This window comes from Cyanistes caeruleus, chromosome 33 (assembly GCF_971803275.1).
Source record: "Cyanistes caeruleus chromosome 33, bCyaCae1.hap1.1, whole genome shotgun sequence".
Lineage (NCBI taxonomy): Eukaryota > Metazoa > Chordata > Aves > Passeriformes > Paridae > Cyanistes > Cyanistes caeruleus.
The window spans coordinates 888338-904373 of record NC_141734.1 but is presented as its reverse complement, the minus strand read 5'-3'; the positions used below and the strand labels follow the sequence as shown (position 1 = coordinate 904373).

At 37.4% G+C, this 16036-nt stretch overlaps 1 protein-coding gene across 1 annotated transcript in view; it reads left to right on the top strand.

Moving 5' to 3' along the window:
* Nucleotides 1-16036, top strand: part of TGM1 (transglutaminase 1) — a 64063-nt gene that overhangs the window by 22594 nt on the left and 25433 nt on the right. The window contains exons 5-7 of the mRNA XM_086870858.1: nucleotides 52-170; nucleotides 8176-8283; nucleotides 15710-15884. Coding sequence (XP_086726984.1) covers nucleotides 52-170; nucleotides 8176-8283; nucleotides 15710-15884 — 402 coding nt within the window. The remainder of the gene's footprint in view (nucleotides 1-51; nucleotides 171-8175; nucleotides 8284-15709; nucleotides 15885-16036) is intronic.

The following is a 16036-nucleotide window of genomic DNA, read 5'->3' as shown; positions in this document are numbered from 1 at the left end:
AAAATTGGGAATTTTGATTCGAATTCCCGGATTTTTTTTGGGGGATTCCAGAAGATTCCGTGTTCATGGAGAAAACCGGCGAGCTCAGCGAGTACGTGCTGAACGAGAGCGGCCGCATTTTCTACGGCACCGAGGAGCAAATCGCCGAGAGATCCTGGAATTACGGCCAGGTCCGGCCCCCAAATCCCCGGAATTCACCCCAAAAAAACACCCCGGGGGGGGAGGGGCGCGGAAATCACCAAGCCGCCCGCGGGAATTGGGGTTTTGGGCAAAAAAAATGGGGGTTTTGGACACAAAAATGGGGTTTTTTTGGCTCAAAAATGGATTTTTTGACCCAAAATTTGAATTTTTGATCCAAAAATTGGATTTTTTGACCCCAAATTGGGTGTTTTTACAAAAAAAATTGGGTTTTTTGACCCAAAAATGGGATTTTTTGGCTCAAAATTGGAATTTTTGGCTCAAAATTGGAATTTTTTACCAAAAAATTGGAATTTTTGACCCCAAAATGGGGTTTTTTGGCCCCAAAGTTAGGATTTTTGACCCAATATTGGATTTTTTGCCAAAAAATTTGGGATTTTTGATCCAAAAATGGGAATTTGGACCCAAAATTGGATTTTTTGACCCAAAATTGGATTTTTTACCAAAAAAAATTGGAATTTTTGATCCAAAATTGGGAATTTTTGACTCAAAATTTGGTGTTTTTACCAAAAAAATTGGATTTTTTGACCCAAAAATGGGGTTTTTAACCAAAAAAAGTTGGAATTTTTGACTCAAAATTGGGTTTTTTACAAAAAAAATTGGAATTTTTGACCCAAAAATGGGATTTTTTGACTCAAAATTGGAATTTTTGGACCAAAAATTGGGATTTTGGGACCCAAAATTGGGAATTTTTACAAAAAAATGGGGGGTTTTGACCCAAAAATGGGAATTTTTGACCCAAAATTGGAATTTTTGACCCCAAATTGGAGTTTTTAACCAAAAAAAATTGTAATTTTTGATCCAAAAATGGGATTTTTTGCCCCAAAATTGGGAATTTTTGCCTCAAAATTGGAATTTTTTTGGGCCCAGAATTGGATTTTTCTTACAAAAAAAAAATTGGGAATTTTTGACCCAAAATTGGGATTTTTTACAAAAAAAATTGGGTTTTTTGACACAAAAATGGGATTTTTTGGCTCAAAATTGGAATTTTTGGCTCAAAATTGGAATTTTTTACCAAAAAAATTGGATTTTTTGACCCCAAATTGGGATTTTTGACTCAAAATCGGATTTTTTACCAAAAAAATTGGAATTTTTGACCCAAAATTGGAATTTGTGACCCAAAAATCGGATTTTTCGGCCCCAAAATTGGGAAATTTTGGCTCAAAATTGGAATTTTTGGCTCAAAATTGGGATTTTTGACCCAATATTGAATTTTTTACCAAAAAAATTGGGATTTTTGACCCAAAAATGGGAATTTTTGACCCAAAATTGGATTTTTTACCAAAAAATTTGGGATTTTTTACAAAAAAATGGGTTTTTTTGACACAAAAATGGGGGTTTTTACCAAAAAAAATTGGAATTTTTGATGCAAAAATGGGATTTTTTGACCCAAAATTGGGATTTTTTACAAAAAAATTGGCATTTCTAACCCAAAAATGGGAATTTTTGCCTCAAAATTGGGAATTTTTGACCCAAAATTGGGAAATTTTGGCTCAAAATTGGATTTTTTTTACCAAAAAATTGGAATTTTTGACCCCAAATAGGCGTTTTTAACCAAGAAAAATGGAATTTTTGTCCCAAAAATGGGATTTTTTGACCCAAAATTGGGAATTTTTGACCCAAAATTGGGAATTTTTGGAACCAAAATTGGATTTTTTCCTCAACAATTGGAATTTTTTAGCCAAAATTTGGATTATTTGGCCCAAAATTGGGATTTTTTTCCAAAAAATTGGAATTTTTAGCCCCAAAATTGGGAATTTTTCCTCAAAAGTTTGAATGTTTTACCCTAAAATTGGATTTTTTACCAAAAAATGGGAATTTTTGCCTCGAAATCTGGAATTTTTCCTCAAAAATTGGAATTTTTTAGCCCCAAAATTAGATTTTTTTTGCCCAAAATCCGGATTTTTTGACCCAAAATTGGGATTTTTTTACCAAAAAATTGCAATTTTTGCCCCAAAATTGGAATTTCTGCACCAAAATTGGAATTTTTTGCCCCAAATTGGAATTTTTTACCCCAAAAATCTGAAATTTTTCCTCAAAAATTGGGATTTTTTTACCCCAAAATTTGGGGTTTTTACCCCAAAATGGTTTTGATTCCCGCTGAGGATTTGAGGGAATTTTTGAGGGAAATTTTGGGGATTTTGGGGATTTTGGGATTCCCTAAAATTTGGGGATTTCCAGGAAAAATTTGGGATCGAAAATCCCAAAAAATCCCAAAATTTTGGGTCAAAAAACGCCAATTTTGGGCAATTTTATCGCATTTTCCTCCAATTTTCACCATTTTTGACCAAATTTTTTTTGGAATTTCCAGGAATTTTGGGAATTTTTGGGAATTTCAAGATTTTAGGGATCAAATCCAAAAATTTGAGATCCAAAATCCCCAAGAAACCCCAAAATTTGGGTCAAAAAACGCCAATTTTGGGCAATTTTATCGCATTTTTCTCCAATTTTTGCTGTTTTTGATCGGATTTTTTGGGGAATTTTTCGGGAATTTTGGGAATTTCGAGATTTTTGGGATCAATTCTAAAAATTTGAGATCTGAAATCCCAAAAAATCCCAAAATTTTGGGTCAAAACCAGCCAATTTTGGGTCATTTTAACGCATTTTCCTCCAATTTCAGCCATTTTGGGTCAGATTTTTTGGGGAATTTTTGGGTATTTTTTGGGAATTTTGGGAATTTTTGGGAATTTTGAGATTTTTGGGATCAATTCCAATAATTTGGGATCTGAAATCCCAAAAAAATCACAAAATTTGGGTCAAAAAACGCCGATTTTGGGTCATTTTAACGCATTTTCCTCCAATTTTGGTCATTTTTGACCAAATTTTTTTGGGAATTTTTGGGAATTTTGGGGAATTTCGGGAATTTTGGGAATTCCAAGAATTTGGGATCAATTCCATAAATTTGAGATCCCAAATCCCCAAAATCCCCAAAATTTGGGTCAAAAAGCACCAATTTTGGGTCATTTTAATTCATTTTTCTCCAATTTTCACCGTTTTTGACCAAATTTTTTTCGGAATTTCCAGGAATTTTTGGGAATTTTTGGGAATTTTGAGATTTTTGGGATCAAATCCAAAAATTTGAGATCCAAAATCCCCAAAAACCCCAAAATTTTGGGTCAAAAATCGCCAATTTTCGGTCATTTTAACGCATTTTCCTCCAATTTTGGCCGTTTTCCACCGGATTTTTTTGGGAGTTTTGTGAATTTTTGGAAATTTTGGGAATTTCGAGATTTTAGGGATCAATTCTAAAAATTTGGGATCCAAAATCCCCAAAAACCCCAAAATTTGGGTCAAAAAACGCCAATTTTGGGCAATTTTATCGCATTTTTCTCCAATTTTTGCTGTTTTTGATCGGATTTTTTTGGGAATTTTTCAGGAATTTTGGGAATTTTTGGGAATTTTGGGAATTTCGAGATTTTAGGGATCAATTCTAAAAATTTGAGATCAGAAATCCCAAAAAAATCACAAAATTTGGGTCAAAAAACGCCAATTTTGGGTCATTTTAACGCATTTTCTCCAAATTTTGGCCGTTTTTGACTGGGTTTTTTTTGGAATTTCAGGAATTTTTGGGAATTTTGGGAATTTCGAGAATTTGGGATCAATTCCAATAATTTGGGATCCAAAATCCCCAAGAAACCCCAAAATTTGGGTCAAAAATCGCCAATTTTGGGTCTTTTTAACGTTTTTTCCTCAAATTTTCTCCGTTTTCCGCCGGATTTTTTCCTGGAATTCCGGGAATTTTTGGGAATTTCGGGAATTTCGGGGATTAGGGATTAATTCCAAAAATTTGAAATGCCAAATCCCATAAAAACCCCCAAAATTTGGGTCAAAAATCGCCATTTTGCGCATTTTTATCGTTTTTTCCCCAAATTTTCTCCGTTTTCGGCCGGATTTTTTCCTGGAATTCCGGGAATTTTGGGAATTTCGGGAATTTTGGGAATTTGGGATCAATTCCATAAATTTGAGATCCAAAATCCCCAAAAAAACCCCAAAAATTTGGGTCAAAAAACGCCGATTTTCGGTCATTTTAACGCATTTTCCTCAAATTTTCACCATTTTTGACCAAATTTCTGGGGGAATTTTTGGGAATTTTGGGGAATTTTGGGAATTCCAAGAACTTGGGATCAAATCCATAAATTTGAGATCTCAAATCCCCAAAAAACCCCAAAAATTTGTGTCAAAAATCGCGATTTTAACGCATTTTTAACGTTTTTTAAACGTTTTTTCCCCAAATTTTCTCCGTTTTCCACCGGATTTTTTCGGGAATTTTTGGGAATTTTGGGAATTTTGGGAATCCAAATATTTTAGGGATCAGTTCAAAAAATTTGAGATCCAAAATCCCCAAAAAAACCCCAAAATTTGGGTCAAAAATCGCCAATTTTGGGTCATTTTAACGCATTTTCCCCAAATTTTCTCCGTTTTCTGCCGGATTTTTTCCTGGAATTCCGGGAATTTTGGGAATTTCGGGAATTTTGGGAATTTGGGATCAATTCCATAAATTTGAGATCCCAAATCCCCAAAAACCCCCAAAATTTGGGTCAAAAATCGCCGATTTTGGGTCATCTTAACGCATTTTCCTCCAATTTTCACCATTTTTGATGGGATTTTTTGGGGGATTTTTGGGAATTTGGGGGAATTTCGGGAATTTTGGGAATTTGAGATTAATTCCAAAAATTTGAGATCCCAAATCCCCAAAAACCCCCAAAATTTGGGTCAAAAATCACCATTTTAACGCATTTTTAACGTTTTTTTCCCCAAATTTTCTCCGTTTTCCACCGGATTTTTTTGGGAATTTCGGAGAATTTTCCGGGAATTCCGGGAATTTCGGGAATTTTGGGAATTTGGGATCAATTCCATGAATTTGGGATCCCAAATCCCCCAAAACCACAAAATTTGGGTCAAAAAACGCCAATTTTTGGTCATTTTAACGCATTTTCCCCCAATTTTCACCATTTTTGACCAAATTTTTGGGGGAATTTTTGGGAATTTTCGGGAATTTTTGGGAATTTCAGGAATTTCGAGAGTTTGAGATTAATTCCATAAATTTGAGATCCCAAATCCCAAAAAACCCCAAAATTTGGGTCAAAAATCGCCATTTTAACGCATTTTTAACATTTTTTCCCCAAATTTTCTCCGTTTTCTGCCGGATTTTTTTGGGAATTCTGGGAATTTTGGGAATTCCAAGAATTAGGGATCAATTCCAAAAATTTGAGACCCCAAATCCCCAAAAAACCCCAAAATTTGGGTCAAAAAACGCCAATTTTGGGTCATTTTAACGTTTTTTCCCCAAATTTTCTCCGTTTTCCGCCGGATTTTTTTCTGGAATTCCGGGAATTTTGGGAATTTTGGGAATTTCGGGGATTAGGGATCAATTCCAAAAATTTGAGATCCCAAATCCCCAAAAAACCCCCAAAATTTGGGTCAAAAACCGCCAATTTTGGGTCATTTTAACGCATTTTCCTCCAATTTTGGCCGTTTTCCACCGGATTTTTTCAGGAATTTCCAGGAATTTTTGGGAATTTTGGGAATCCAAATATTTTAGGGATCAATTCCATAAATTTGAGATCCCAAATCCCAAAAAACTACAAAATTTGGGTCAAAATTTACCAATTTTGGGTCATTTTAACGTTTTTTCCCCAAATTTTCTCCGTTTTCCGCCGGATTTTTTTTGGGAATTCCGGGAATTTTTGGGAATTTCGGGAATTTCGGGGATTAGGGATTAATTCCAAAAATTTGAGATCCCAAATCCCATAAAAACCCCAAAATTTGGGTCAAAACCCGCCATTTTTACGCTTTTTTAACGTTTTTTTAACGTCTTTTCCCCAAATTTTCTCCGTTTTCTGCCGGATTTTTTCGGGAATTTCGGGAATTTTGGGAATTCCAAGAATTCGGGATCAAATCCATAAATTTGACATCCCAAATCTCATAAAAACCCCAAAAATTTGGGTCAAAAAACGCCAATTTTGGGTCATTTTAACGTTTTTTCCCCAAATTTTCTCCGTTTTCCGCCGGATTTTTTTCTGGAATTCCGGGAATTTTGGGAATTTTGGGAATTTCGGGGATTAGGGATCAATTCCAAAAATTTGAGATCCCAAATCCCCAAAAAACCCCCAAAATTTGGGTCAAAAACCGCCAATTTTGGGTCATTTTAACGCATTTTCCTCCAATTTTGGCCGTTTTTGACCGGATTTTTTTTGGAATTTCAGGAATTTTGGGAATTTTGGGAATTTCGAGAATTTGGGATCAATTCCAAAAATTTGGGATCCAAAATCCCCAAAAAACCCCCAAAATTTGGGTCAAAAATCGCCATTTTAACGCATTTTTGACTTTTTTTAACGTTTTTTCCCCAAATTTTCTCCATTTTCCACCGGATTTTTTCGGGAATTTCGAGAATTTTGGGAATTCCAAGAATTAGGGATCAATTCCATAAATTTGACATCCCAAATCTCATAAAAACCCCAAAAATTTGGGTCAAAAAACGCCAATTTTGGATCATTTTAACGCATTTTCCTCAAATTTTCACCATTTTTGATCGGATTTTTTTAGGAAATTTCAGGAATTTTGGGAATTTTGGGAATCCAAATATTTTAGGGATCAATTCAAAAAATTTGAGATCGAAAATCCCAAAAAAACCCAAAATTTGGGTCAAAAAACGCCAATTTTGGGTCATTTTAACGCATTTTTCTCCAATTTTGGTCATTTTTGACCAAATTTTTTGGGGAATTTTTGGGAATTTTGGGAATTTCGGGAATTTGGGATCAAATCCAAAAATTTGAGATCCAAAATCCCCAAAAAACCCCCAAAATTTGGGTCAAAAATCTCCATTTTAACGCATTTTTATCGTTTTTTCCCCAAATTTTCTCCGTTTTCCGCCGGATTTTTTCCTGGAATTCCGGGAATTTTTGGGAATTTCGGGAATTTCGGGGATTAGGGATTAATTCCAAAAATTTGAAATCCCAAATCCCATAAAAACCCCAAAATTTGGGTCAAAAATCGCCATTTTAACGCATTTTTAATGTTTTTTTAACGTCTTTTCCCCAAATTTTGGCCGTTTTCCACCGGATTTTTTCGGGAATTTCGGGAATTTTGGGAATTCCGAGAATTTGGGATCAATTCCATAAATTTGACATCCCAAATCTCATAAAAACCCCAAAAATTTGGGTCAAAAAGCGCCAATTTTGGGTCATTTTAACGTTTTTTCCCCAAATTTTCTCCGTTTTCCCCCGGATTTTTTCCTGGAATTCCGGGAATTTTTGGGAATTTTGGGAATTTTGAGATTTTTGGGATCAATTCCATAAATTTGAGATCCAAAATCCCCAAAAAACCCCAAAATTTGGGTCAAAAAACGCCAATTTTGGGTCATTTCAACGCATTTTCCTCAAATTTTCACCATTTTTGACCAAATTTTTTTGGGAAATTTCAGGAATTTTGGGAATTTTGGGAATCCAAATATTTTAGGGATCAAATCCAAAAATTTGAGATCGAAAATCCCCAAAAAACCCCAAAATTTGGGTCAAAAAACGCCAATTTTGGGCAATTTTATCGCATTTTCCTCCAATTTTGGTCATTTTTGACCAAATTTTTTGGGGAATTTTTGGGAATTTTGGGAATTTTGGGAATTTTGGGAATTTGGGATCAATTCCATAAATTTGAGATCCAAAATCCCCAAAAAACCCCAAAAATTTGGGTCAAAAAACGCCGATTTTCGGTCATTTTAACGCATTTTCCTCAAATTTTCACCATTTTTGATCGGATTTTTTGGGAATTTTTGGGAATTTTGGGAATTCCAAGAATTTGGGATCAATTCCATAAATTTGACATCCCAAATCTCATAAAAACCCCAAAAATTTGTGTCAAAAATCGCCATTTTAACGCATTTTTATCGTTTTTTCCCCAAATTTTCTCCGTTTTCCGCCGGATTTTTTCCTGGAATTCCGGGAATTTCGGGAATTTCGGGAATTGCGGGGCTCTGCGCAGTTCGAGCCGGGGGTCCTGGACGCCTGCCTGTTCATCCTGGACCGCCGGGGGATGCCCCACAGCGCCCGCGGCGACCCCGTCATGGTGGCCAGGGTGGTGTCGGCCATGGTGAGGAAATCCCGGAATTCCGGGGGAAAAACGGGGAATTTTGGGAATTTTGGGAATTTTTGGGAATTTTTTGGGGATTTTTGGGGAATTTTGGGAATTTTTGGGGAATTTTTGGGGAATTTTTGGGAATTTTGGGGATTTTTTGGGGATTTTTGGGAATTTTTTGGGAATTTTGGGGAATTTTTTGGAATTTTGGGGAATTTTTTTGAATTTTGGGGGGAAATTTGGGAATTTTTGGGATTTTTCGGGGGAAATTTAGGAATTTTGGGAAATTTTGGGGAATTTTGGGGAATTTTTGGGGATTTTTTTTTTTATTTTGGGGGAATTTTGGGGGAATTTTTGGGGATTTAGGGGAATTTTTTTGGATTTTGGGGGGAATTCTGGGAAATTTGGGAGTTTTGTGGAATTTTGGGGAAAATTTGGGGGAATTTGGGGAATTGTGGGAATTTTGGGGATTTTTGAGGGGGGAAATTTGGGAATTCCGGGGAAAATCGGGAATTCCGGGGGAATTCGGGGAAATTCGGGAATTTTGGGGGATTTTGGAAAAAATTCAGGAAATTTGGGGAATTTTTGGGAATTTTTGGGGGAATTTTTTTAATTTTGGGGGGATTTTTTTGGAATTTTTGGGAATTTTTGGGATTTTGGGAATTTTTGGGGGGAAATTCAGGAATTCCGGGGAGAATTCTGGGAAATTTGGGAATTTTGGGGAAATTTGGGAAATTTTGGGGATTTTGGGGGAATTTTTGGGAATTTTTGGGATTTTTTTGGAATTTTGGGGGGATTTTGGGGGAATTTTGGGGGAATTTTGGGGGAATTTTTTTGAATTCGGGGGAAAATTGGGAAATTTTGAGAAATTTGGGAATTTTAGGGGAATTTTGGGGATTTTTGGGGGAAATTCGGGAATTTTTTGGATTTTTGAGGGGGAAATTTGGGAATTCCGGGGAAAATCTGGGAATTCTGGGGGAATTCTGGGAAATTTGGGAATTTTTGGGGAATTTTTGGGGAATTTTTTTGGAATTTTTGGGGATTTTTTTGGGAGTTTTTGGGATTTTTGGAGGGAATTTTGGGGGATTTGGGGGAATTTGGGGGAATTTTGGAGGAATTTTGGGAATTTTTTGGGAATTTTTGGGGGATTTTGGGGGAAATTTTTGGGGAATTTTGGGGGATTTTGAGGAAAATTTGGGAATTTTGGGGGAAATTTGGGAATTCCGGGGGAATTCTGGGAAATTTGGGAATTTTGGGGGAATTTTGGGGAAAATTTGGGAATTTTTGGGGAATTTTTGGGGAATTTTTGCGATTTTGGGGGGATTTTGAGGGAAAATTTGGGAATTTTTGGGATTTTTGGAGAATTTGGGGGGATTTTAGGGGAATTTTGGAGATTTTGGGGAAAATTTGGGAATTTTGGGGAAAATTTGGGAATTTTGGGGGATTTTTTTGGGAGTTTTTGGGAATTTTTGGGAATTTTTTGTGAATTTTTTGTGAATTTTGGGGGAATTTTGGGGGGATTTTGGGGAATTTTTTTTTATTTTGGGGGGAATTCTGGGAAATTTGGGAATTTTTGGGGAATTTTGGAGAAAATTTGGGTATTTTGGGGAATTTTTGGGGAATTTTTGGAGACTTTGGGGAATTTTTTGGGAATTTTTGGGAATTTTGGGGAATTTTGGGGGATTTTTGGGGATTTTTGGGGGAATTTTGGGGGAAATTTGGGAATGTTGGGAGGAAATTGGGAATTTTTTGGGAATTTTTGGGAATTTTGGGGAATTTTTGGGGAATTTTTGGGAATTTTTGGGGAATTTTGGGGAATTTTTTGGGAGTTTTTGGGATTTTTGGAGAATTTGGGGGGATTTTAGGGGAATTTTGGGGATTTTGGGGAAAATTTGGGAATTTTGGGGGATTTTTGGAGAATTTGGGGGAAATTTGGGAAATTTTGGGGGGGAAATTTGGGAATTCTTGGGAGAAATTGGGAATTTTGGGGAATTTTGGGGGATTTTGGGGAAAATTTGGGAATTTTAGGGATTTTTTTGGGGAATTTTTGGGGAATTTTGGGGAAATTTTGTAAAAATTTGGGAATTTTGGGGATTTTTTGGGAAAATTTGGGGATTTTGGGATTTTGGGGGGGGAAATTTGGGAAATTTGGGAGGGATTTTGGGGGAAAAAAAGTGGGAATTTTGGGGAAATTTGGGAAAATTTTGGGAATTTTGGGGGAAATTTGGGGATTTTGAGGGAATTTTGGGGGATTTGGGAGGAATTTTTGGGAATTTCGGGTGAATTCCTGGGATTTTGGGGTGAATTTTGGGGAAAATTGGGAGAAATTTGGGGATTTTGGGGCAAATTCCGGGGATTTTGGGCTGAATCCCCTCGATTCCCTCCCCATTTCCCCTCCCCCACCTCCCAATTTTCCCGGGATTTTTCCCAATTTTTTTTCCCGATTTTTTCCCCATTTTTTTCCCAAATTTTTTCCCCAATTTTTCCCCAATTTTTCCTGATTATTTTCCCCAATTTTTCCCCATTTTTCCCCAATTTTCCCCCAATTTTTCCCCAATTTTTCCCCGATTTTTCCCCAATTTTTCCCCAATTTTTCCCCAATTTTTTCCCGATTTTCCCCCAATTTTTTCTCCGTTTTTTTCTCCATTTTTTCCCCAATTTTCCCCCAATTTTCCCCCAATTTTTCCCCAATTTTTCCCCAATTTTACCCCTATTTTTCCTCGATTTTTCCCCTGATTTTTTTCCATTTTTTCCCCGATTTTTCCCCAATTTTTTCCCCGATTTTTTCAGATTTTTCTCCATTTTTTCCCATTATTTTTCCCTATTATATTTCCCTATTTTTCCCTATAATTTCCCCAATTTTTTCCTGATTTTTCCCCAATTTTCCCCAATTTTTCCCCAATTTTCCCCAATTTTTTTCTCAATTTTCCCCCATTTCTCCCTATTATTTTTCCTGAATTTTCCCCCATTTTCCTGATTATTTTCCCCAATTTTCCCCCAATTTTTCCCCAATTTTTTCCCGATTTTCCCCCAATTTTTTTCTCAATTTTCCCTCATTTCTCCCTATTATTTTTCCTGAATACTCCCCCATTTTTCCTGATTATTTTCCCCCAATTTTTCCCCATTTTTCCCCAATTTTTCCCAATTTTTCCCTAATTTTTCCCCATTTTTTCCCCAATTTTTCCCCAATTTTCCCCCACTTTTCCCCCAATTTTTCCCCGATTTTCCCCAATTTTTCCCCAATTTTTCCCCAATTTTTCCCCAATTTTTCCCCAATTTTCCCCCAATTTTTCCCCAATTTTCCCCCAATTTTCCCCCAATTTTCCCCCAATTTTTCCCCAATTTTTCCCCAATTTCCCCCGGGATTTTTCCCCAATTTTCCCCCTATTTTTCCCCATTTTTTCCCCAATTTTTCCCCAATTTTTCCCCAATTATTCCCCCAATTTTTCCCAATTTTTCCCCAATTTTTACCCCATTTTTCCTGATTATTTTCCCCAATTTTTCCCCGATTTTCCACCAATTTTTCCCCGATTTTTCCCGGGATTTTTCCCGAATTCCCCCGGGATTTTTCCCTGGATAATTTCCCTGGCATTCCCAACGTTTCCCAGGTGAATTCCCTGGACTCCAGCGGGGTTCTGGTGGGGAACTGCACCGGGGATTATTCCCAAGGCACCAACCCCCAATTCCCCATTTCCCCACATTTTCCCCCAATTATTCCAAATTTTTCTCCAATTTTTCCCCAATTTTCCCCAATTTTTCCCCAATTTTTTCCCCATTTTCCCCCAATTTTTCCCCAATTTTTTCCCAATTTTCCCCCATTTCTCCCTATTATTTTTCCTGAATTTTCCCTCATTTTTCCTGATTATTTTCCCCAATTTTCCCCCAATTTTTCCCCATTTTTTCCCCAATTTTCCCCCATTTTATTTCAATTTTTCCCCAATTTTTCCCCAATTTTCCCCCATTTTATTTCAATTTTTCCCCATTTTTTCCCCAATTTTTCCCCAATTTTTCCCCAATTTTTCCCCGATTTCCCCCGAGATTTTTCCCGATTTTTCCCCGGATAATTTCCCCTCCCATCCCAGGTGAATTCCCTGGACGACAGCGGGGTTCTGGTGGGGAACTGGACCGGGGATTATTCCCAAGGCACCAACCCCCAATTCCCCATTTCCCCACATTTTCCCCCAATTTTCCCCCAATTTTTCCCCAATTTTTCCCCATTTTTTCCCAATTTTTCCCCGATTTTTCCCCGATTTTTCTCCAATTTATTCCCCAATTTTTTCCCAATTTTTCCCCAATTTTTTCCCAATTTTTACCCAATTTTTCCCCGATTTTTCCCCGATTTTTCCCCAATTTTTCTCCAATTTATTCCCCAATTTTTTTCCAATTTTACCCCAATTTTTTCTCCGTTTTTTCTCCAATTTTTCCCCAATTTTTTCCGATTTTTCCCCAATTTTTCCCTGATTTTTCCCCAATTTTTTCCGAATTTTTCCCCGATTTTCCCCAATTTTTTCTCGATTTTTCCCGGGATTTTTCCCGATTTTTCCCGGGATTTTTCCCGATTTTTCCCCGGATAATTTCCCCTCCCATCCCAGGTGAATTCCCTGGACTCCAGCGGGGTTCTGGTGGGGAACTGGACCGGGGATTATTCCCAAGGCACCAACCCCCAATTCCCCATTTCCCCACATTTTCCCCAATTTTTCCCCAATTTTTCCCCAATTTTTCCCCATTTTTTCCCCATTTTTTCCCCATTTTTTCCCCAATTTTTCCCCATTTTTTCCCTGATTTTTTCCCGATTTTTCCCCAATTTTTTCCTGATTTTTCCCCGATTTTCTCCCCGATTTTTTCCTAATTTTCCCCCAATTTTTCCCCATTTTTTCCCCATTTTTTCCCAATTTTTCCCCGATTTTTCCCCGATTTTTCTCCAATTTATTCCCCAATTTTTTCCCAATTTTTCCCCAATTTTTTCCCAATTTTTACCCAATTTTTCCCCGATTTTTCCCCGATTTTTCCCCAATTTTTCTCCAATTTATTCCCCAATTTTTTTCCAATTTTACCCCAATTTTTTCTCCGTTTTTTCTCCAATTTTTCCCCAATTTTTTCCGATTTTTCCCCAATTTTTCCCTGATTTTTCCCCAATTTTTCCCCATTTTTTCCCCATTTTTTCCCCATTTTTCCCCCAATTTTTCCCCAATTTTTCCCCATTTTTTCCCCGATTTTTCCATGATTTTCCCCCGATTTTCCCCCATTTTTCCTGATTATTTTCCCCAATTTTCCCCCAATTTTTCCCCAATTTTTCCCCAATTTTTCCCCAATTTTCCCCCAATTTTTCTCCAATTTTTCCCCGATTTTTCTCCAATTTTTCCCCAATTTTTCCCCAATTTTTCCCCAATTTTTCCCCAATTTTTCCCCAATTTTTTCCTGATTTTTCCCCGATTTTTTCCTAATTTTCCCCCAATTTTTCCCCATTTTTTCCCCATTTTTTCCCAATTTTTCCCCGATTTTTCCCCGATTTTTCTCCAATTTATTCCCCAATTTTTTTCCAATTTTACCCCAATTTTTTCCCCATTTTTTCACCATTTTTTCCCCAATTTTTTTCTCAATTTTCCCCCAATTTTTCCCCAATTTTTCCCCAATTTTTCCCCGATTTTTCCCGGGATTTTTCCCAAATTCCCCCAATTTTTTCCTGGATAATTTCCCCTCCCATCCCAGGTGAATTCCCTGGACGACAGCGGGGTTCTGGTGGGGAACTGGACCGGGGATTATTCCCAAGGCACCAACCCCCAATTCCCTATTTCCCCACATTTTCCTCAATTTTTCCCCATTTTTCCCCCATTTTTCCCCAATTTTTCCCCAATTTTTCCCCATTTTATCCCCAATTTTTCCTGATTATTTTCCCCAATTTTTCCCCAATTTTTCCCCGATTTTACCCCGATTTTCCCCAATTTTCCCCCAATTTTTCCTCATTTTTTCCCCAATTTTTCCCCAATTTTATTTCAATTTTTCCCCAATTTTTCCCCAATTTTTCCCCAATTTTTTCCCAATTTTCCCCCAATTTTTCCCCAATTTTTCCCCGATTTTTCCCCAATTTTTCCCCGATTTTCCCCCAATTTTCCCCCAATTTTTCCCCAATTTTTCCCCATTTTTTCCCCATTTTTTCCCCAGTTTTCCCCCATTTTATTTCAATTTTTCCCCAATTTTTCCCCAATTTTTCCCCAATTTTTCCCCATTTTTTCCCCATTTTTTCCCCAATTTTTCCCCAATTTTTCCCCAATTTTTTTCTCAATTTTCCCCCATTTCTCCCTATTATTTTTCCTGAATTTTCCCCCATTTTTCCTCATTATTTTCCCCAATTTTTCCCCAATTTTATTTCAATTTTTCCCCAATTTTTCCCCAATTTTTCCCCAATTTTTCCCCAATTTTCCCCCAATTTTTCTCCAATTTTCCCCCGATTTTTCCCCATTTTTTCCCCGATTTTTCCCGGGATTTTTCCCCAATTCCCCGGATAATTTTCCCTGGAATTCCCTCCCATCCCAGGTGAATTCCCTGGACTCCAGCGGGGTTCTGGTGGGGAACTGCACCGGGGATTATTCCCAAGGCACCAACCCCCAATTCCCCATTTCCCCACATTTTCCCCAATTTTTCCCTGATTTTTCCTCGATTTTCCCCAATTTTTCCCCAATTTTTCCCCAATTTTTCCCCAATTTTCCCCCAATTTTTCCCCAATTTTTCCCCAATTTTTCCCCGATTTTTCCCGAATTTTTCTCCAATTTATTCCCCAATTTTTTCCCAATTTTTCCCCAATTTTTTCCCAATTTTTACCCAATTTTTCCCCGATTTTTCCCCGATTTTTCCCCAATTTTTCTCCAATTTATTCCCCAATTTTTTTCCAATTTTACCCCAATTTTTCCCCATTTTTTCCCCAATTTTTCCCCAATTTTTCCCCGATTTTCCCCCATTTTTCCTGATTATTTTCCCTAATTTTTCCCCAATTTTTCCTCATTTTTTACCCAATTTTTCCCCGATTTTTCCCCGATTTTTCCCCAATTTTTCTCCAATTTATTCCCCAATTTTTTTCCAATTTTACCCCAATTTTTTCTCCGTTTTTTCTCCAATTTTTCCCCAATTTTTCCCCGATTTTTCCCCAATTTTTCCCTGATTTTTCCCCAATTTTTCCCCGATTTTTCCCCAATTTTTCCCTGATTTTTCCCCATTTTTTCCCCATTTTTTCCCCATTTTTCCCCCAATTTTTCCCCAATTTTCCCCCGATTTTTCCCCAATTTTTCCCCGATTTTCCCCCATTTTTCCTGATTATTTTCCCCAATTTTCCCCCAATTTTTCTCCAATTTTCCCCCAATTTTCCCCCAATTTTTCCCCGATTTTTCCCGGGATTTTTCCCAAATTCCCCCAATTTTTCCCCGGATAATTTCCCCTCCCATCCCAGGTGAATTCCCTGGACGACAGCGGGGTTCTGGTGGGGAACTGGACCGGGGATTATTCCCAAGGCACCAACCCCTCGGCCTGGGCCGGCTCCGTGGGGATCCTGCGCAGCTTCCACGGCACCGGAGCCCCCGTGCGCTACGGCCAGTGCTGGGTGTTCGCCGGCGTGGTGACCACTGGTCCGTACTGGGAGGGACTGGGAGGGGGAAAACGGGGAAAAAATGGGAAAAAACGGGGAAAAACGGTGAAAAAATGGGGAAAATCGGTGAAAAAATGGGAAAGAAAGGGTTAAAAATGGGAAAGAAAGGGTTAAAAATGGTGAAAATATGGG